Here is a 23,241-nt window from a genome sequence, read left to right as displayed (position 1 = left end):
AAGAAATATTCCTTCTCACATACTGTTATCAACCTCTGCATTATTATCTTCCTCCAGACCTAAGTGGATTACTTTGTGACCATAATTACTAATTAATAGTATGTAACTGAGCTATACAGAGCAAAAGGACAATGCTTCTTGGTCCATTTGAGTTTGCTAGTCTTGGCCAATGTGTTAGTAAAGGCCCTACAACAGGCCTCAATGCTCCTAGGCCATCAATCAGGGCTCCCAGTTCTGACCCATGCTCGGAAGTTCACTAATGAAATGAATTTGGCTGTGTCACACCTCATGGACAAATAGCTACCAAAGTTCATTCTTTGAGTTCACACATTAAGAATAGTCAGTTGGCCCAGGTACTAGAGGAGGAACCAGACTCCAGGAGGAGTCAGTGCCTTTAGGAGAGAAATGGAGAGGAGAAAGGGGTGAAACGCATGAAAGGCCCACTTAAGTCGAAGGGTCATGAGGACTCGAAATGTCAACTCTTTTCTTCTCCGCCGATGCTGCCAGACCTGCTGAGTTTTTCCAGGTAATTCTGTTTTTGTTTTGGATTTCCAGCATCCGCAGTTTTTTGTTTTTATCTGTGTGTTGAACAAGACACTCAGTTGTCAAGAAAATGGCCTAATTACAACCTTCTCAAGGGTAATTAGGGATGGGCAATAAATGTTGGCATTTTGCTAATGAATGAATAAAAGAAAACATGCCTAATCTCATTTTTTTTCTCGTAAAGATAAAACTATCTTAAAAATGAGAAAGAAAATCAGTCTTCAACTTGGAACCTGAAATTCACAAAGAGCTACAATTAACCTTTGATAGGTCTCATGAGCTCTCAAGCAGATTTAGTTTGTTGGGTTAAGTGACTATGGTATTGATTAGGTAAAGCAGTGCTTATGCTATGTGTCCTTCTTGCTCCGCAAGCATTCAGGCAAAACTGCAAAACCAACTCTGATGGAATGGACACTGTCCAGATGGCTGAAAAGTGTCTTCCCTGCCAGGTCTTTGTTAATGGTTGGTTGATTATGTTGTTAAAGATACACAGGTGATGAGCATTGTTTGATTAAGGACCGAGGGCACCTATAAAGAGAGTCTTGAGGTGACCCTACCTCCAAACCAGAAACTCTGGGTTTGAGTCCCACTCCAGGACTTGTTGGCCACAGAAGGTGTGTTCACAGCTTGACCAAATAGGTTGATTATCAACCTGCAAAACTTTTAAAGAGAGTCATTAAAGACAGACTGCCCCTTTAAGGGGCTGTCAATTTGTTTAATTAGTCTATTTTATAAAGAGTCATCTGGGCTACTGAGTGAGCTGTTAGGAGGCAGAGATGTGTAATAATCTTTCAGGTGAAACCAATTAAACCAAATCAACAAAATGAGGTCAAATCAAGCACAGCCCCTAATTCAGGTCAGCTTTAAAACTAAAGACGAAATTTAAAGGAAACTTACAACTTCAAACCAAAATGTGATAAAAGGGGTCAGCAAAACACCCCAGTCCCCGCGGTGCCCACCGGGCACGGAAGGCCTCGAGAGTGCCAGCAGACACCGCGTGCTCCCTCTCTAGGGACATCTGGCCGCGAACATAGCTGCGGAAGAGGGACAAACAATCAGGCGGGACTCCCCCGTCGATCGCCCGCTATCTGGACCTGTTAATGGCCAACTTGACCAGGCCCAGGAGCAGGTTCACGAGGAGGTCCTCCTCCTTCCCGACCCCCTTCCGCACCAGGTGCCCATAGATCAGGAGTGTGGGGCTGAAGTGCAAACAAAACATCAATAAAAGGTTTTTCAAATAACTAAAAAGGGAGTGCAGCCTACCACACCCTATATACGCATGGTCCACGGACTCCACAAGACCGCAAAAAGGGCATGTGTCCTGAGAGTCCGTGAACCTATGTATTCTCCTATTATAGGGGACTGCTGCATGCAACACCCTCCAACCCAGGTCCCCGATAGAAAGGGGGAGGATACCTCTGTAGAGGGCCTCCCATCGGGGGCCTCCGCCGCCAGACGGCAACAAGGCACGCCAGGCCGTGTCCGGTCGACGGACAAGGGCGAGAAAATGGAAGGTGTGCAGCAGCAGTCCGTACAAAAAGCTCCTCTTTGCCGTGCCAAAAGGCACAGAGGGCATGTCCCCGAGGCGGCTCTTATTGCGGGGCACCAGCACCCGAGGGAGGGTTCGGGGCTTGGGGCCAATGTGGAATTCTGTCCGAACAGGGGAACATTCAGACGGAAGACCACCGTGCACCTGGGCCACCTCAAGACCCAAAATAACATCGGGTCCGAGCACAGAGATGTGTAATAATCTTTTAAGTGAAACCAATTAAACCAAATCAACAAAATTGGGATAAATCAGGCACAGCCCCTAATTCAGGTCAGCTGTAAAACTATGAACAAAATTTAAAGGAACCTTACAAACTTTAAATCAAAATGTGATGAAAGGGGTCAACAAAACACCCCAGTCCCCGCGGTGCCCACCGAGCACGGAAGGCCTCAAGAGTGCCAGCAGACACCGCGTGCTCCCTCTCCAGGGACATCCGGCCGCGAACGTAGCCGCGTAAGAGGGACAAACAATCGGGTGGGACTCCCCCGTCAATCGCCCGCTGCCTGGACCTGTTAATGGCCAACTTGACCAGGCCCAGGAGCAGGTTCACGAGGAGGTCCTCCTCCTTTCCGACCCCCTTCCGCACCGGGTGCCCATAGATCAGGAGCGTGGGGCTGAAGTGCAAACAAAACATCAGTAAAAGGTTTTTCAAGTAACTAAAAAGGGAGTGCAGCCTACAACACCCTATGTATACATGGTCCACGGACTCCACAAGACCGCAAAAAGGGCACGTGTCCTGGGAGTCCGTGAACCTATGCATTCTCCTATTATAGGGGACTGCTGCATGCGACACCCTCCAACCCAGGTCCCCGATAGAAAGGGGGAGGACACCTCCGTAGAGGGCCTCCCATCGGGGGCCTCCACCGCCGGACGGCAACAAGGCACGCCAGGGCGTGTCCGGGCGGCGGACAAGGGCGAGAAAATGGAAGGTGTGCAGCAGCAGTCCATACAAAAATCACCTCTTTGCCGTGCCAAAAGGCACAGAGGGCATGTCCCCGAGGCGGCTCATATTGCGGGGCACCAGCACCCGAGGGAGGGTTCGGGGCTTGGGGCCAATGTGGAATTCTGTCCGAACAGGGGAACGTTCAGATGGAAGACCACCGTGCACCTGGGCCACCTCAAGACCCAAAATAACTCGGGTCCGAGCACAGAGATGTGTAATGCTGTAACCTGTGAGTAAAGCTACTAACAAGGAAAAGACGTGTCTTGTTTCAAACTTCACCATCTGTTTTTCTTTAATGATTCGTGGGATGTGGGCATCGCTGGCTAGGCCAGTATTTATTGCTCATCCCTAATTGCCCTTGTTCAGAGGTCATTTAAGAGTCAACCGCATTGTTGTGGGTCTGGAGTCACATGTAGGCCAGACCAGGTAAAGACAGCAGATTTCCTTCCCTAAAGGGCATTAGTGAACCAGATGGGCTTTTATGACAAAAGGCAATGGTTTCATCAGATTTCTAATTCCAGATTTTTATTGAATTTGAACTATACATCTGCTATGATGGGATTTGAACCTGGGTCCCCCAAGCATTACCCTGGGTCTTTGGAATGCTATTCAGTGACAATGCCACTACGGCACAGCCTCCCCTTTGATCCACTTAACATTCTTTTCTCAACTCTCAAATGGCCAGCGTTTCAGAGAAGGACAAAGAAAATGCTTCAAAGATACTCAAACTCTGCTTGCAGTGCAGCAGTTTTGACATTCATGACTGGGAGGAGCTTACTATCAATTGTTCAGAATGGTGACAACTCGTCCATTGAGCTGCATCACCATTTTGAGTTGCACCATCTTAATGGTGAGGCAGAGCAGCAGCAGAGAAGAAGAGGAAGCAAATCCTGCACTCTGGATCCCACTCCCTTGTGGGACATCCTGCCCCATGTGTTCAAAGACCTGTGGGTCAAGAATCAGTGTTTTCAGTCACAAAAAGATCCATGGCAGAAACTCATGACCTTGAGTAGACATCATCCTTGAATCGAGGGACTGCCGATGATGATGGTTCACGATATGTGACGATTGTGATTTAAATTTCACCGTGGCAAAAAGTGAAAATATGATAATGTTGGTAACTAATTGACATCTGAAAAATTACCATGAAACTACTGGATAGTCTTCTAGGAAAGGAAATCTGTCACCCATATCCATTTTGGCCTACACTTAAAATTAGTCCCACACTTTGTGCTGACTCTCAACTACAAGTCAGAAGGTTGTGGGTTCAAGCTTGTTGGATTCAGTGCCCTTGGTTTGTTGGGGCTAAAGGATCCGGGTTGCCTGCTTTGTTCAGGATGACCGAGTCGGTACAGAGACAGAGAACATTAGGAGATTATTAACCACAACAAAAACAGAATTACCTGGAAAAACTCAGCAGGTCTGGCAGCATCGGCGGAGAAGAAAAGAGTTGACGTTTCGAGTCCTCATGACCCTTCAACAGAACTAGGTGAATCCAAGGAAGGGGTGAAATATAAGCTGGTTTAAGGTGTGTGTGTGGGGTGGGGGGGGAGAGAAGTGGAGGGGGGTGGTGTGATTGTAGGGAGAAACAAGCAGTGATAGAAGCAGATCATCAAACGATGTCACAGACAACAGAATAAAAGAACACAGGTGTTGAAGTTGGTGTTATTATCTAAACGAATGTGCTAATTAAGAATGGATGGTAGGGCACTCAAGGTATAGCTCTAGTGGGGTTGGGGGGAACATAAAAGCTTTTAAAATATTTAAAAATAATGGAAATAGATAAAGTGCCTAGTCGGAAGATGAGGTGTTGTTCCTCCAGTTTGCGTTGGGCTTCACTGGAACAATGCAACAAGCCAAGGACAGACATGTGGGCAAGAGAGCAGGGTGGAGTGTTAAAATGGCAAGCGATAGGGAGGTTTGGGTCATTCTTGCGGACAGACCGCAGGTGTTCTGCAAAGTAGTTGCCCAGTTTACATTTGGTCTCTCCAATGTAGAGGAGACCACATTGGGAGCAACGAATGCAGTGGACTAAGTTGGGGGAAATGCAAGTGAAATGCTGCTTCATTTGAAAGGAGTGTTTGGGCCCTTGGACGGTGAGGAGAGAGGAAGTGAAGGGGCAGGTGTTACATCTTTTGCGTGGGCATGGAGTGGGGCCACAGGAAGGGGTTGAGGAGTAGGTGGTGATGGAGGAGTGGACCAGGGTGTCCCGGAGGGAATGATCCCTACGGAATGCCGACGGGGGGGTGAAGGGAAGATGTGTTTGGTGGCGGCATCATGCTGGAGTTGGCGGAAATGGCGGAGGCCTTGAAATAAATGCATTTATATAGCACCTTTCACAACCTCAAGATGTCCCAAAGTGTTTTACAGTGAATACGGTATATTTTGAAGCATAGTTACCATTATAATACAGAAAAAGGGGCAGCTAATTGACACACAGCAAGGTCCTGAGTTCAGGAATGCGATAATGACCAAATAATCTGCCTTTGTGATGTTGATTGAGGGGTAGATATTGGCCAGGACATCAGAAATAATCCCCCTGCTCTTCTTTGAAATGGTGGCACAGGATCTTTTACATCCACCTGTGAGAACAGAGCGGGTTCCATGTCTCATCCGAAAGTCAGTACCTCTGACTGTGCGGCACTCCTCCAATACTGTACCAGAGAGTCAAACCTTGGAGCTTAGTCTCTGGAGTTGGACTTGGCTTTCTCAGTCAGAGGTGAAATCGTTACTCACAGAGCCTAAGCTGGCACCGATATTACCTATTTTAACGAAGATACAAAAAGTTGGGGTGGGGTGGGGGGTGGTGTGGTGAGAAATGGATAAAGACAAATATTCCAATCTTCCTTCATGTGTGCACCAACAAATTAATGTGTGCATTATTCTACAGTCACTCCAATAGCAGTTCTGTGAATATACAGCCTCTGCTCAATAAATCTCACAGGGGCAAAGGAAACTCTAACTAGGGAACACTCTCACCCTTTGCTCCAGCCAGATAAGAGCACTACAGGTTTAAGAGGCTGTGACAGCGGGGAGAAAAGTGAGCAGCAATGAGGAAAATAAAACACCATTTGCTCCACTAAAAATGTCTGGGGAATAAATGCAAAGCTTTGAGCAAATCCCACTTAGACAGGCTATTCGCACGTTTACGGATTTTGTAAGCAAACAAAAATATGAAAGCAAGATAATGCTTTAAAAAAAAACCCAATTGATCAAACATGTTTTTAAAACTCCACTGTGGCGTGGAAAAAGACTGTCTTACAAACAGGATTTCGCTCCACAAGTGGTGTAAGCATTCCATTCTATATTACTCATGGGCCCAGCTGGAAATTCCTTTAGATTACAGCACAGCGCAACTAAAATCCCTGCAATTACTTATGTTACATGACTGCCTTAACCCCGTAACATTATGTCATATGTAGTACATCTTTAAAATGGCTGAAAAAAAAGAGTATCTGTCAACCTCAGCTCAGTGTGCGAGGTCTGTACTAGAACTGCTGGAAACGTCTTCGAATATTCCAAGGTTCTGGGGCTCAAGAAAATTTAAGGCAGAGGGGCAGGCAGGAACTTGTTGAATACAGTGCGCTGTGAGAGAACAGCTAAACCCATTGGTTGTCCAAGCAAGCAGGGCATTGTTCTTCTTGATATAGCCAACTCAGTAATTAAAGCATTCCAAAGCTGTTAATTATTTTTAAAAGGGTACCTGAAGTTAATGATTTATTTCAGGGATGCAGCGTCTGGGTATAAAGTTCACTGGATAATGACAGTGAAGTTAAACACTTCACACGCGACGGGTCAATAGTGTAGCACATAGTTGCCCTAACCTGCTGGGTTGTGGGAAGGCAGTTCACTGCAAGCCAAGCTCTGGCCACCAGAGGAGGGGGGTGGGGGTTCAACGTGGAGGCTGCCTAGCAAAATCAGCATAAAAGCCACCTGAGCTCACACTGTCTACCTTCCAGTGGCTAGATCTTTGCTGAAATGCTGAACCGAAGCCCCATATGTCCCTGTTTTGGTAATTAAAGTAGGTGTTACTGACCTGTATGGCATTATTTAAAAAGCAGAGAATTCTATGATAAGCTGGATGGCCTCTTTCTGTGCTATAGATTTTAGGACGTTCTGGACACTCTATAACACATGTAGAGATGTTTTAAAAGCAAAGACACTCCAACCAGCACCTTCAAACCGAGAAACATAATGGTTGGAAACAGCACTGTGTCACCAGCCAGCCGGCACAGAGCCTGGGATAGAGCAAAGGACTCAGATTAATAATCAGGCAGAATCATTAACTGGCTGCCAGGCTCAGATCAATGCTGAAACCAGAACTGAAGAATGATGAGTTCTGTGTTTTGATTTTCGTTTTGGAATTGATTTCAGTCAGGAGAATGGTGTTAATGTCGCAGTTGAGGCGGGAACAAAGATATTGGATAGGATAGATAGGACAGAAAGGAGGTGCTAACTAGGTTAACATCACTCAAAAGTTAACAAGTCACACGGTCCAGATGGGATACATCCTAGGTTGCTGAGTGAAGCGAGACTGGAGATAACAAAAGCTCTGACCATAATCTTTCAATCCTCCTTGGATATGGGAGCAGTGTCAGTGGACTGGAGGATTGCGAAGGTTACATTCCTGTTCAAAAAAGCGATGAGAGAGATAAATCTAGTAACTAAGGCCAGTCAATGGTCGGAAAACTATGAGAGACCATTGTCAAGGACAAAATTAATTCTCATCTGGTGAAGCATGAGGGACACCCAACATGGATTTGTTAAAGGTAAAATATGTCTGACTAACTATAGAGTTCTTTGATGAAATGCCAGAGGGTTGATGAAGATAGTGCAGTAGCTGTTGTATATATGGATTTTTAAAAGGTCTCTGATAAAGTACCATGTAACAGAATCCAACTGAAAATAGAAAATGGGATTAATGGAACAAGGAAGTAGGAGCAGGAGAAAGCTTTCAACCCCTCGAGCCTGCTCTGTCATTCAACTAGATCTTGACTGATATTCTACCTCAATGCCATTTTCCTGCATTAATCCCATTTCCCTTCATGTTTTTAAATATCTAGAAATCTATCAATCTCTGTCTTGAACATACTCAATGACTGCGCCTCCATAGCCCACTGGGGTGGAGAATTCCAAAGGTTTATCACCCTCTTGAGTGAAGAGATTTCTCCTCATCTCAGTCCTAAATGGCCTATCCCTTATGCTGTATGTCCTGGTTCTAGACCTCCTCACAACCAGGGGAAACATCCTTCCATCTACACTATTGAGCCCTGTAATAATTTTGTATGCTTCAATGAGGTCACCTCTCATTCTTCTAAACTCTAGAGAATACCGGTCCAGTCTTCTCAATCTCTCCTCATAGGACAATTCTGCTATCCCAGGAATCAGTCTGGTGAATCTCTGATGCACTCCCTTTATGGCAAGTATGTCCTTCCTTAGATAAGGAGACCAAAACTGTACACAATATTCCAGGCGCAGTATCAGCACATTGATAACTGAGGTATGTATAAGGTTAAGGAAAAGGAGGCAGAGAGTAATGGTGGATGGATGTTTGTCTGACTTGGGAGAAGTATGCAGAGGTATCCCAGAGATCAGTAATAGGGCCACTTGTTATATCCTGAACTTGGGTATAGGGAGTACAATTTTGAAGTTTGTGGATGATACATAGTGAAGAAGACAGCAGCAGACTTTAGGAGGACAGAGTGTTATGGTTCCCTGTAGAGACTGTTAACTTTTAAAAAGAGATTTGAATTCCCAGTGACTGACTCAAAGGACCACACAAAAAAATTTCACATTTTAAGACATTTAATGCAACAGACTAAAAGCAACAATGACTAAACATTCCTTAGTAGGCAACAAATAGACTGAACTACAGAAAAATCCTTAACTTCCTAACACCCCCGAAACCCTTTCCCGCCACTGCATTTATATGTTGCATCACACTCTGCAGAATTATAGTCTTTACAGAAACCCGTCCAAAGTTACTCCAAGCTTCCAACAGGCTTGCATAACCCCATTGCGCTGAGTCACAACATCCAGTATCCATTGAAAGTCATTTTCCCTCAGTCTTCTGAGAATCCCCGAATCGACTTCTAGCAGTAAGTCCCACTCTGGCACTCCTCCTCCCAGCCACACGAGAACAAATCTTTCAGAATCCTTAACTATCTATTGGCCCCGTTTCTTTGACCAGAGAACAAGCTCCCACTAGCATCCCGCCTGGTGGCTAACAGAGAACAACCTTTGTCTGGCTGCCTGAGAGACTAAGTCTTTTCCTCATAGCAAGGCCAGCTGCTCTTTCCTGTGTGTCCAGGTGTGAAATCTGGCATTTGGGTTTCAATAGGTCTTGACCTGGACTCCCTGCCTCCATGCAACCAGATCGCATAGGCTTATCATCAGGTAATACTAGTAGGAGATCACATGACCCTCTCTAATACTCTATTTTACTTTGAATTAAAGAGACAGTTTAATACTTCCCCATTTTATAAAACCTTGCACTTCTAACAATAGACACACAGGTGAAATGGGCAGGCACATGGGTGTTACAATTTTATGCAGCTAAATATGAGGAGAATTGATATGGAGAGGCAGGGAGAGGCAGTATGATATAAATGGTACTATTTTGAGGGGGACAGCTCTACCAAAGATTCACAGCCCTTTGAGTGAAAAAATTTCTCCTCATCTCAGTCCTAAATGACCAGCCCCTTATCCTGAAACTGTGCCCCCATGTTTTAAATTCCCCAGCCAGGGGAAGCAACATCTCAGTGTCTACCCACTCAATCTCCTTCATAACGGTGAATATTTCAATGACATCACCTTTCATTCTTCTAAACTCCAGAGAATAGAGACCCAATTTACTCTCTCTCATTTCATAGGACAAAAGTATTGAACCTTCACCTCCAACGCAAGTATATTCTTCCTTATATACAGAGACCAAACTTGCACACGGTATTCCAGGTGTGGTCTCGCCAAAGCCCTAAACAATTATAGCCAGTCTTCTTTATTCCTATTCAATAAAGGCCGACATGCTATTTGCTTTCCTTATTGCTTGTTGTACCCACGTGCTAACTTTTTCTGTTCCTTCTACAAGCACATCCAAGTCTCTCTGGATATCAATGTTTACAAGACAGGAACGAGAGATCAAAGTCAGGCGATGTTTCGGAGGTGGAAACTGGGGGCTTAGTGATCATGTGGGTGTGTGTTCAAAAACTCACAACAGGTCAAATGTAGCAACAAGGCTGTGAACAATCTGGTTCAGTCTGCACACAGCTGCCAGGGAGAGTAAAGGAGTCAGTGGCAAGGGAACAATAATTTCTGGCCCCGTATCACTTCCTATTTGGGTCTGCTACAGGATTGTTGAAGGGCACATGACTAGTTGCGTGCAGAAAATAATGCCCTGTACTTGGAAGAACACAGCATCTGAAAACAATAGTGGGTGTGCAGTGCAGATGGTTGTTTGGTCTTGCAGATGAATTGGACAGTGGAGTGAGGCATCAAAATCCCTCAATCCTTCCCGAAGTATGGATATTTGTTGTGGTAAACCCATGTCCTCTGTGTTTACAGGTGGCGCATCTCACCTACAGCACCATGTAATAACTAACAAAAGTTTCTGCATTCATAAAACCTCATTGTACCATAACTTTAGAATTTAATCCCACTTCAGCTTTCAAACCTTGTCCTTCCTCTCCTAATTCACCAGTCTGAATATAATGAATACAATCATCCTATTTATTCCACTGTAAGTAAAACAGCTTATGTTGAATGTCCTTTAATAAGCATTCTGGTTTTGGTGGGCTAACTTGCATAAACATAATTTGACATGGAATCCAGGCTACGAACAGAGACATTAATGCTTCTACTGACCTTGCTTATTTGCTGACATTTGTTTTTTTGGGTCAACTTTACCCTCGGAATTAACCCTGGTCCTTTGTATAAAATTGCATTGGTGATAAAATGATGCACAGTCTGCAAATGTAAAATGCTACCTCATCCTGCCACTGCTCCAGTTCCAAACAGATTCACTAATCCCGCCACTGCTCCAGCTCCAAACAGATTCACTAATCCCGCCACTGCTCCATCTCCAAACAGATTCACTCATCCCGCCACTGCTCCATCTCCAAACAGATTCACTCATCCCGCCACTGCTCCATCTCCAAACAGATTCACTCATTCCACCGCTATTCCAGTTCCAAACAGATTCACTCATCCTGCTGCTGCTCCAGTTCCAAACAGATTCACTCGTTCCACCACTGCTCCAGTTCCAAACAGATTCACTCATCCTGCTGCTGTTCCAGTTCCAAACAGATTCACTCGTTCCACCACTGCTCCAGTTCCAAACAGATTCACTCGTTCCACCACTGCTCCAGTTCCAAACAGATTCACTCGTTCCACCACTGCTCCAGTTCCAAACAGATTCACTCATCCTGCCGCTACTCCAGTTCCAAACAGATTCACTCGTTCCACCACTGCTCCAGTTCCAAACAGATTCACTCATCCTGCCGCTACTCCAGTTCCAAACAGATTCACTCATCCTGCCGCTACTCCAGTTCCAAACAGATTCACTCATCCTGCCGCTACTCCAGTTCCAAACAGATTCACTCATCCTGCCGCTACTCCAGTTCCAAACAGATTCACTCATCCTGCCGCTACTCCAGTTCCAAACAGATTCACTCATCCCGCCGCTATTCCAGTTCCAAACAGATTCACTCATCCTGCTGCTGCTCCAGTTCCAAACAGATTCACTCATCCTGCCGCTACTCCAGTTCCAAACAGATTCACTCATCCTGCTGCTGCTCCAGTTCCAAACAGATTCACTCATCCCGCTGCTATTCCAGTTCCAAACAGATTCACTCATCCCGCTGCTATTCCAGTTCCAAACAGATTCACTCATCCTGCTGCTGCTCCAGCTCCAAACAGATTCACTCGTTCCACCACTGCTCCAGCTCCAAACAGATTCACTCATCCCGCTGCTATTCCAGTTCCAAACAGATTCACTCATCCCGCTGCTATTCCAGTTCCAAACAGATTCACTTATCCCGCTGCTACTCCAGTTCCAAACAGATTCACTCATCCCGCCGCTACTCCAGTTCCAAACAGATTCACTTATCCCGCTGCTACTCCAGTTCCAAACAGATTCACTTATCCCGCTGCTACTCCAGTTCCAAACAGATTCACTCGTTCCACCACTGCTCCAGCTCCAAACAGATTCACTCATCCCGCCGCTACTCCAGTTCCAAACAGATTCACTTATCCCGCTGCTACTCCAGTTCCAAACAGATTCACTTATCCCGCTGCTACTCCAGTTCCAAACAGATTCACTTAGCCCGCTGCTACTCCAGTTCCAAACAGATTCACTTATCCCGCTGCTACTCCAGTTCCAAACAGATTCACTTATCCCGCTGCTACTCCAGTTCCAAACAGATTCACTTATCCCGCCGCTACTCCAGTTCCAAACAGATTCACTTATCCCGCCGCTACTCCAGTTCCAAACAGATTCACTTATCCCGCCGCTACTCCAGTTCCAAACAGATTCACTTATCCCGCCGCTACTCCAGTTCCAAACAGGCTTGTTCTTGTCTCAAACAAAAACAAAAATTGCTGGAAAAACTCAGCAGGTCCGACAGCATCTGTGGAGAGAAAGAGTTAATGTTTTGAGTCCAGATGACTCTTCTTCAGAAGTCATCTGGACTTGAAACATTAACTCTGTCTTTCTCTCCACAGATGCTGTCGGACCTGCTGAGTTTTCCAGCAATTTTTGTTTTTGTTTCAGCTGTCCAGCATCCGCAGTATTTTGCTTTTATCTGCTGGTTCTTGTCTCGTTCCCCACTCTCTCACACACTAACTGTCTCCTCCACTGCAATTCTGTTTTGCCTCTTCTCATGACCATCCTGCCTTGTCCTTGTTTATCGGAAGGCTGCTTTTGTTGCGCCTTTAAAATAATGAATCCTCCCAAGGTGCTTCACAGGAGCATTATCAAACAAAGTTTGACACCAAGCAACATGATGAGACTATTTGGTTAGATGGCCAAAATCCTGGTCAAAGAGGTAGATTTTAAGGAATGTGAGATAGAGATATGGAGACGTGGAGGGAGGGTATTACCACCAGGACTGCATTGGAATAGTCGAGTCTAGAGGTAAGTGAGGCATGAATGAAGGTTTCAGCAGTGGATGAGCTGAGACAGGGACAGCATCAGGCCAGGTTAAAGTTGGAAATAGGTGATCTTGGTGATTACATAAATAGGAGGTCGGAATTCATATTTGGATCAAAAGTGATACCAAGGTTGCAAACAGACTGGCTTAATCTCAGCCTGTTGCCAGGGAGAGGGATGGAGCCAGTAGCTAGGGAAAAGAGTCATCAGCGGGGACCAAAAACAATGGCTTCAGTCTTCCCGATATTTAATTGGAGGAAATTTCTGCTTATCGAGTATTGGTATACTGGTACTCACCCAGTGCCCTTCACAGAAGTGTAATCGGATATAATCTGGCACTGAGCTACAAAAGGAGATATCAGGGACAAATGATTAAAAGCGTGGTCAAAGAGGTTTTAATAAGCATCCTTAGGGAGAAAAGCAGGGTAGAGGGATGGAGAGGCTTAGGGAGAGAATGTAGCCTCCACAGCTGAAGGCACAGCCACCAATGGTGGAATGATGAAAATCAGGGATCCACAATAGACAAAATAAAATATTTTGGATGACCTACTTGATGTGTCATCAGAATAACAGAGCCTCTGATAAGGTAGCATGTCCCTGATATCAGCGTCTCAGGATGTTGGCAAAAACTGGCTTTAAGAGATTGTGGTCACTTTCTAAACTGCCACTTACTTCAGCAAGAATCCTTAATTTAAAAAAAAATATATTGTTTGAGCGCCAATAAAACCAGAAAGGATGTATATTGCCACACAGTAACACTGAAATACATCATTGGGTAACTTGCATGCAATGTGACTCAAGTCATCATATCCTCTGTTTGCCAAATAACCTTTTCTAAATATTACAGCTGAGAAAAAATATATCTCATCCCTCAAATACCCAAACACAGCTCAGTGGAATATTTGCTCTGAATTTGTTCCCTATCCTTTTTTTTTGCCAGTTTTATCTGATCCCCATCTTCTGATGATGATATCACTGAATCCCTACCGAATATAGATCCATGCATGATACAACTTAAAGAATTGTGGCTGTTCCTCACACACGAGTATAGACTGGTAGCACGAGCAAGTTGTTTGATAACAGGTAGAATCACAGTGTAGCTCTCATCCGACACCTGCACATGCAATCGCCAGCCTGCCAGATGGAATACTGGACCAGAAATTCAAGCTAATTTCTACGCTCCAGCCCAGAATCCACAAGATCAGTCCGGTAATTTGTTAATTAATAACAATCAACCCTTTGGTAATATCAAATTTGCCTTTTTTGCAGTCAAAATAGCTGTTTGTGAATCTGCTGCATCATTCTCCGATAGCCATGACTCGACAAGTTGAAATGACTCAGCTATAGATAAGGGCCTTGACTCATCAAAACATTTAAGCTTACCAGTAGTCAAGCTACTACTCTATGAAAAGCATGCAGGTAAGCATGCAGGTAAGTGTTGATGCTCGCTGCTTTCACCCTGCATTAACAGGACTAAAAGAGCTGTGTAATCTTGATTGGTGCCCCTTCATGCCCCATAACTACTGGCAATGCAGCCATCTCTGTAAGAACATAAGAAATAGGAACAGGAGGAGCCCATTCGCCCCCTCGAGCCTGTTCCACCATTCCATAAGATCATGGCTGATCTTCTTGTGTTTCAGTTTCCACATCCCCATCTAACCCTGATAACCTTTGATCCCCTTGCCTAACAAGGATCTATCTACCCCTGCCTTAAAAATATTCCATTACCCTTCCTCCACCACCTTCTGAGGCAGAGAATTCCAAAGTTGTACAACCCTCCGAGAGAAAAACATTTTGAAACTGACCAAAGCTTCCACCTGATTCAGGCGGTAGGACCCTTTTAATATGGAAATCATGGTCTTCTGATGTGAAGAGGACCCCGATTGCCATTTCTGGTGGGAAATAGCCAGACCCTGTGCAGTGCAGGCTCCACTCAGTTCTACAGATGATGGAACCACCCAGTGGTTAAGTGGTGAATTATCTCTGTAGGGTCCTGGAGAAGCAGGAGCTTCACAAAGGTAATCCAGGCCACTGCTGCCCTGGGACCACCGCCCTCCCTGTTCATGACCACCTTCTGCAATTTATCCTGCTGGTACTGCCCAGGCCCAATCTTGAGGCTTCAATTTGGCAAACCTGTTTGGATCCGCTCCCCGCCCCCATTCCCCACACCTGCCCATCCCCCACACCCAGCAGCTCACCAGCCAAATTTTAATTGAGAACCAGCCTACAACTGAGCTCACGGTTGATGGCATCATTGATGACCAGTCTATTTCTGCTGGGATTGCTCATGGGAGGATTGTTGACCAAGAAGCTCCCTTAAGAATGTCACAGGCTCATTACAATTGCCACTTGAAGCAGTATACAAGACCCTGGTTGAATGGATCATCTGAAGGGCAGCGCTTCCAATGACACAGCATCCCTTCAGTTCTGTGTTGTATAAGCAGCCTGCTTAAATCATCGCATGCAATTGGAAAGCTTTTGTCCTGAGAAAAGTTTTTTAAAAGGAGAAATTGCAGCCAAACTCCAATAGTTTAGTTAGATTCACTGGGATTTCAGCTATTCCTTCATGCTCCCAGAAGCTTTGGCCTGTCAGAAAGCCTACATTATTCTGCTTAATTAAAAATTTAATTCATTCAATAAGATTTGCAAGGATAATACCAGAACTGAAAGATTATACCCAGAAGGAAAGACTGAACAGGCTGGGGGTCTTTTCTCTAGAATAGAGAAAACTGAGGAGTATAACCTGATCCTTCTCCTCCTTCAGTACCATGCCCTAAGAGGGCACTAGTGATCTAGTGATCATGGACTTCTATTGGATTGGTCCATGATGATGCTTGGCAAAGTACTGTGGCAGTTGCTGTTGCCTTCGACATGATGGCTGACCAAGAAACTCTCTCACTCTTACCACCTGCCATCAGACATATTGGAAGGATTTACAGGATGATAGTCAACCTGTTTGGCCATGTTATGAACATGACCATCAAGTCCTGAAATGGGACTTGAACCCAGAGCTTCTAGCCCAGAGGTAGACATGTTACCACTGCGCCACAACACCTTCAGGACCAGATGAAGATCTGCAAGATCATGAAAGAGGATAGACATCGAAAAGATGTTTCCACTTGTGGGTGAGACCAGAACTGCAGCCGATAAATATAAGACAGTCAATAATAAATTCAATGGGGAGTTCAAGAACTTTTTGTTTTGCCCAGAAAGTGGTTAAAATATGGAATTCACTACTACAAGGATTGGTGAGGGTAAGCTAGATAAACGCATAAGGGAAGGAAGAATAGGAGGTTATGTTGATAAGGTTAGATGAAGGAGGGAAAGAGAAGGCTTGTGTGGAGCATAAACACTGGCATGGGTCCATTGGGTTGAATGCTGTTTCCATGCTAACTGGTATGCAAAATATTCCAATAAACTGAATAATGAGATAAATGTATATAGCTTAAAAGTTGAAGGGTGTAAAAGGATCTTCAAAAATGAGCGAAAAGATGGAAATTTCTGGCATTAACTCAGAGACATTTCAACCTGACTTACATCAAGTCCTGTATTTGCCAACAATCTTTGACAAAGATTGTTTCCTTAAGTGTTCTGTGGGGTACATCAGTTGTGAAGAAACCCCACTCGTTTTCATTCAGCCAGTTGATAATAGTTTAAGTTACCTTTCACAGAAAACACGCTTCATTTTCTAAAATTGCCTTCCACACTGAGTCAGCATGTTATTGTACAAATCTGCTGTGTCATTGCATGCTAGCCATAACTCTGTCTAAAGGACACAGGCTACATGCAGATAAAATCTGCCTTCAAAACATTCTTGTACTTATTTCCTTTTCTTGTTGATTTTCTCCAGCCCTTGTCTCCCCATCTCCCAGTTAACCCTTTGTTGAAGTACAGTTCATTGAGAGTCAGTCACCCTCTGGTACAACAAGACCAATCTGCATTTATATAGCACTTTTAATGTAGTAAAACATCCCAAGGCTTTTCATAGGCATGTAATCAGACAAAGAGAATTGACACCACGCCACGTATGATGACATTAAGATGGTAGATCAATAGCTTGGTCAAAGAGGTAGGTTCTAAGTAGCCGCATGAAGAGACAGAGAGAAACGAAGAGGTTTAGGAAGGGAATTCCGGAGCATAGGTACCTCAGCATAGTGCCATTTGCAACGTACGTGGGCAGACTATTTAACCACAACAACAGGCCAATCTTCACTTTGAGGGGCTTTCAACACAAAGAAGCTTGGAGCTGAAAGCACTGGTAGCAATTAGCAGCTGACTATCTCCTCCCTGGCACAGGGGCATTGTACTGGTTCCCACTGCCAACTTCAGCTGGCAATACAGCACCAACCAAGAGTCAAACCCATGATCATCCCCAGTCTGCGGGGCTTCGCTTTTCGCTGGTTAAACTTCCTGAATGGTCAGGGGGCCAGTGCTTCACAGCTTCAATATTAAAGCAGCCACTTGTTGAAAGTAAAACAGAATGGTAAGTGTACTGAACGATAACAAGGCTGTGTTACCTGGAATCACAACTGATAGCTCAGTGCTGCTACCAGTGGTGTTCTGTGTTCCGTTCCTCTTCTCCATTCTTGACACTTTTCTTCTCAGGCTCTTCAGTGCTTGGCGTGATTCAAAAGGCAGAGGAATGTTTTGTCTCTCTTTTTTTTAAAACTCTCTTCTGTAAACTGACTTGATCCAGATCCCACCCTAGAAGCTACAGGGCATGACGCCAGTAAAGCAGCAAGGCTTTCCAACTGAGAGGGCGGGTTGGAGTGGGGAAGAGGAGGTGTGTGTGTGTGTCTGTGTGTGTGTGTGGGGGTGGGAGGGGTGGGGGGGGCGGTGGGGGTGCCAGAGGCTAGGGAATAGGATACAGCAGTCTCAGCTCTAATTAACGTTAACACTGTCATTCAAAACTGAAAGCAAAAAAAGTGACCGTGGACTTATCAAGGGAAAACCCAGCTGAGGCAGTTAATTGTTTTGACAGGAAGTTTGAAAGTGTCTGACTAATCAGCTGATTCCAAGTGAAGAAAACAGGATGTTCTGTAGTTTCGAAATGTGGGCTTCACAATCAGGGCCCATTGAAGCTGTCCCCAGGAATGCCTGACAGATTGAATATTTAAGCAGCTGTCTTGAAGAGAAAAAAGAGCCACACCAGTTACTTGTTATGCCGCTTGTTGGGGGTTTTGTCAAAAGTTGCTATTCACTCCTTCTGGCTTTTGCTAGCTGTGTCAAAGCATGGTAGAACGAAACATCTGGAAATCATTGCCTGTGACATTATAAACAAGGGAAGGGCACAGTGATTATAAAGCATGTGGCTTTCAGGAAAACAATAATAATGGGAATGTGACGTTGCTTAGGCAGCAACTGGTTTCGATTTGAATCTGGCTCTTTTTGCAATAGTTTGGGAGTTGGGTTTATCATTTTTGATGTTTACATTAATAGTTTTAGAGGATATTAAAAAGCAGAAAGTTTATTTAGTTTCAGTTTAAGTGGGATTATATTAACCTGGAGTCAAAGCACTCATTTTCAAAGGTTTTTCTCCCATTTGCAACCTAAAACACATTTAGGAGATACGTTTGACCAACCACCGCTCCTCCCACCCTGTCCCATCCCATCACACCCCTAGCCAAGAGCTTAAATTAACATCATGCAATCTGAGCTCACATTTCGCAGTGTTTCTTGTCAACTAATCGCTGGGAAGGAAACTGCAGGAAGATCTAATTCATTACATTTCTTAATTAGAAGAGAAAACTTCCGGAAAAAGAAAGGCACTTGTCCTATATTCAGGGCAGTGCATTCTTGGGAACAAATAAGATACTGGAATCCCCTTTCTGAGTGGAAAGTAGGACAATGCCGGGTTCTTAATTTGGAGAATAAGTTTTCTTGCATGACCAATGAATGATTAAGAAAAGAACAATCTTGCATTTATTCAGCCCTCAAAGGTGTCTCAAAATGCTTCGGTACAATGAATTTACTCCAGAAGAGATTCTTGTCATTACAAGCGTGGCAGCCATTTTACACACAGCAAAATCCCACAGCCAGTAGATGAACTACTACTTAATTTGTTTTGCTGTTGCTGGTTGAGGGCAGAATGTTGGTCAGGACATCAGGAAACATTCTGCTGTTTTCTGAAATGTGTCATGGGATCTTCATAAGCACCCATTCTGGGGAGACAGTGGCATAGTGATTACATCACTGGACCAGTAATCTATAAGACCAAGCTAATACTCTGGAGACATGGGTTCAAATCCCACCATGGCAGCTGGTGGAATTTAAATTCAATTAATAAAATCTGGAATTGAAAGCTAGTCTCAGTAATGGTGACCATGCCAACTATCATCGATTGTCCTAAAAACCCATTTGTTTTGTTATGTCTTTTAGGGAAGGAAATCACTTGGTCTGGCTTATATTTGACTCCAGACCCATGGCAACGTGGTTGACTCTGAACTGCTCCCTGAGATGGCCAATAAAGCCACTCAGTTTAAGGGCAATTAGGGATGGGCAACAAATGCTGGCCTTGCCAGCGGCACCCACATCCCATGAAAGAATTTAAAAAAAAACTTGAACAGGCATGCTAGACCTTGGCTGAATGTTTCACCTGAAGGACAGCCCTCTGCTGCATTCTATAAGCAGCCTAAATACATTATCATACCAGCTATTTTGGTGAAAGGGTGAAAGCAGTTAAGGGTTAATTTTTAGCCCACATGAGGACCAGGATCGGAGGCAGGCAAGTGCTAAAAATAGCCATGATGGCTGCCATGATGCTTCCCTGGCTCCATCACACCCTGGGCCGGGTGGCTGCTAGCCAATATGGCTCATGAAGAGCCTTTTGAGACCCTCCCTGCTTGCCTGGCTTGGCCACTCTGTAGAGGGGCTCCCTTCCCACCACAGTGATGACATGGCTGTTAGATCCATTGTATAATTTAAGTTGAAAAAAGGTTGGACAGGGAAGACCTCCATTTTGAAGTACCCTCTCCCTTACTTATCCTCAATTGAAGCCTGGGTCTCCTTTCCAGCTGGAAGGCCTCTGATTGGCCCTGCAGCTTTAGGAGGGTGCCGGCTGTCCTGAATTGGATGGTGAACCTGATCTTTGACCATTCTGGCCGCCCCTATGAAAATCAGGGCCTGTGACTACTCCCCCTGCTCCCCCTCCCCCCGCCACCACAGAGGGGTGGGTTCAGGCCCCGGAAAGAGTCCTGACTTCTCCCACCCCAGGAGTGAAAATCCTGCCCTAAGTGTTTGCTGTGCTGATAAGACACGTCTGGATTTAGAGTGAAATTTTGCTTCTAATTGCTGATTATTGTAAATTGAACTCACCTGGAGAACTCACCAGAAACCTGTAGCACTTAAACACTGATCAGTAAGCATTGTCACAAAGCTGTCAACATATGTAGGCTCGCAACTACTTCCGGTGAAGGTGTTGGGTGCACTGGCTGACACATTGCAGCAGGCACCGAGGGAGAGGGCACACATAGATTCTCAGACATGACACTGGCGGTCTTGATGGAGGAGGTCTAGAAGAGGGGGGATGTCCTAGGCCCACAGGAGGAAAGGATCTACCTTGCCCACCTGTTCGAGAGCAAGCAGCTATTATTTGGTAAGCACGGCAGCCACTTTGTTCAAAGCAGATCTCCCACACAGCAGCCGGGAGGAAAAAACACGTCGGACCATACTCTTGTTTCCCAGTTTTTACTGGTGTTCCGTTTTAAGGTATACAAGACCAGATCGAACCAGTGTTCTTATTTCCCAGTTTTTACTGTATTTTCCTACTGAGCAATGAGACAAATAATCAGTAAATTTGTTTTTGCAGTGGTGTTGTAATTTGAAACCAGCATGGTGGGGGGCGCGGGGGAATCTTGCTAAAGGTCGAGGGTCTCTCCTGCCAGCTGAAGAGCTGGTGAGAGACCTGCATTGCCTCTTTTCTGGAAGGCCTACTGAACGACACAGCATTCAGGCAATGGAGAGGCCAGCGGCAAGATCCCAGGGCCGTAAGCCTTGCCTACTTAGAGCTGCCGGCCAATCAGGCTGGCAGCTCTTCTGCTCAGCAGCGCCACTGGGAAGGCCATGGCTGCTGCCAAAACATTGGCACCAGTGCCCAGCATTGCGGAGTGACCCAGACCACAGGTAAAAGTGAGGCGGGGGGGGCGGTGGAGGTGATATTTTGTGGGGTGGGGGTCACGGGGAAAGGGGTGCGAGGGGTGGGGGGTGTGGGGGGGGGGGGTGGCAGCAGCAAGGGCAGCAGGGTGGCTCTCAGTGAGTACCCCCTTTCTGATGACCAGTCCCTGTCCTAGGCACTGAGCGCATTTAATCGAGGGACCACCGCCTCACCCCAGAGGTGACATGCAGCCCGCACAGTTTTACCTGTTGTACACGCCTCCTAGCAACAGGCCTATCTGCAGCTGCATTAATATCAGCAGCAGTGGGATGAGGGCCTTAAGTTGGTCGTTAATTGGCCACTTAAAGGCTTCAGTTGATGGTGGGGTGGGAAGGTTGGCTATGGGCCTTTCCGCCCACACTTTAATTCTGGTGGAGGCGGGAAGCAGTGACATTCAGGCACGCCACGATCCCGCCTTATTAAACATCCTTCCCGCTTCCAAGCTCACTGCTAGCAAGAGCAGAAGGTTTCAGCCCAGATAGCAGAACATGAATTACATGATGCATTCTCTCAATCTTTTTCAATAAAAGAGGTATATTTTGCAATGTCGTAAGTTTCAAACTCACTCATGGCATCATGGAGAATGCTTTCAGCTATTTTCTTCCATCGAGCTCTGGTGGTGAAATGTTATTTTAAATGAGCTTCGCGCATGGAAATTTCCAACTTTCTTCAAACTCGCAATTTGAGACTTATTTTTCTAGCATCAACACTCATTAAATGTTACTTAGCCCACTTGAAATTGTGAGCATAAAATCCCTAAGAGGTACAGTAGTGTGACTACTTTAAAAAGAACTTCTGCTCATTATCTTTCATTAAGGGTAAATTTTCCATAATTGAAACAAAAGGTTGCTGTGACCTTCTGTGGTTTTACTTGACTAATTACAACTAATTGGTTTGGTCTGGTTAACTCTTTGAGCACTGGTGACATAAACGTTGCTGCATTGTCTGGCAAAAGCCTTGTCAAGTGAAGCTTCCTTTATTCTTTCTTGTGAATCCATTTGTGCAAGACTTCTTTAATATTGTATATTTGTGATTTCTAATGAGACCCGGAAAGGCCTCAGTACTGAGCTGTGCCTTTCTTCATTGTCTGTCTCTCCTTAACAATCTGGACAATGGTTACAGTCCAGGGGAGAAAGACAACTGCAGATCTCATTCTCCATTATCAATTGTCTCCTTAAACTCCTGGCTCCTCTGCCCCCTTCACCCTTACCTCCAACAGCAAGTCCCCTAGATCTGAACCCATGTCTTTCTCTGGTTTCTCTATTTTTCTACATCTCTCCTCACATCTTCTCCGAATTCATCTTGTCCCTGATACCCACCTTAACTTGAACCCCATTCCCACTAAACTCTGGACCGCCTGAATTCTCTCGCTGGCCCTCATGCTAGCTGACATTACTATTCCCCTCAGATACTGTTCCACTTGCTTTCAAAACCACTATCATTTCCAACTTCCTCAGTAGGTTGACACTGTATCCATGGAAACTGTCACCCTTCCTCCACAGTCTCTCCAAAGTTCATGAAGGTTCTCGAATTATTGTCTATCTTTTTTACCACTCCAAGATTGAATCTTTCCAATGAAGTTTGAATTCCTACCGCAACACCAAAACAACACTAAGGTAAGTCACAAATAACATCCTTTAGACTTTGGCCATGGTGCTTTACCCCTTCCCACCCTCTTCAACCTCTCTGCGTCAGTGAACCACACCTCCCCTCCCTTGTTCAGCTTAATGAGACTATGCTCATTCAGTTCCATGCTTATCTATCCAGCTTCTGCAGCAGTGGCTTCTCTTCCCACCTCCTGCACTATTTCCTCTGGAGCACATCCTTTAACTCCTGCTGTTCCTCATCTAGAGGCCTACAACCCTCTTTGACCCCTCTGTTTTGCTGACTCTGCCCTCTTGTGCATCACA

The 23,241-nt window shown here is 45.2% G+C and overlaps 1 protein-coding gene across 2 annotated transcripts in view; it reads right to left on the bottom strand.

The window, feature by feature from the left end:
* Positions 1-17,996, bottom strand: part of LOC121289415 — a 222,939-nt gene extending 204,943 nt beyond the window's left edge. For both annotated transcript variants that reach the window (XM_041208874.1, XM_041208875.1), the window contains exon 1: positions 17,697-17,996. In XM_041208874.1, the coding sequence (XP_041064808.1) occupies positions 17,697-17,763 (67 nt within the window). In that variant the 5' untranslated portion in view covers positions 17,764-17,996. The remainder of the gene's footprint in view (positions 1-17,696) is intronic.
* Positions 17,997-23,241: the final 5,245 nt, after the last annotated feature.

Source organism: Carcharodon carcharias, chromosome 16 (assembly GCF_017639515.1).
Source record: "Carcharodon carcharias isolate sCarCar2 chromosome 16, sCarCar2.pri, whole genome shotgun sequence".
Taxonomy (NCBI): domain Eukaryota; kingdom Metazoa; phylum Chordata; class Chondrichthyes; order Lamniformes; family Lamnidae; genus Carcharodon; species Carcharodon carcharias.
Note: the sequence above shows the minus strand (reverse complement) of the source record. Positions and strands in the feature narration are given on the sequence as shown.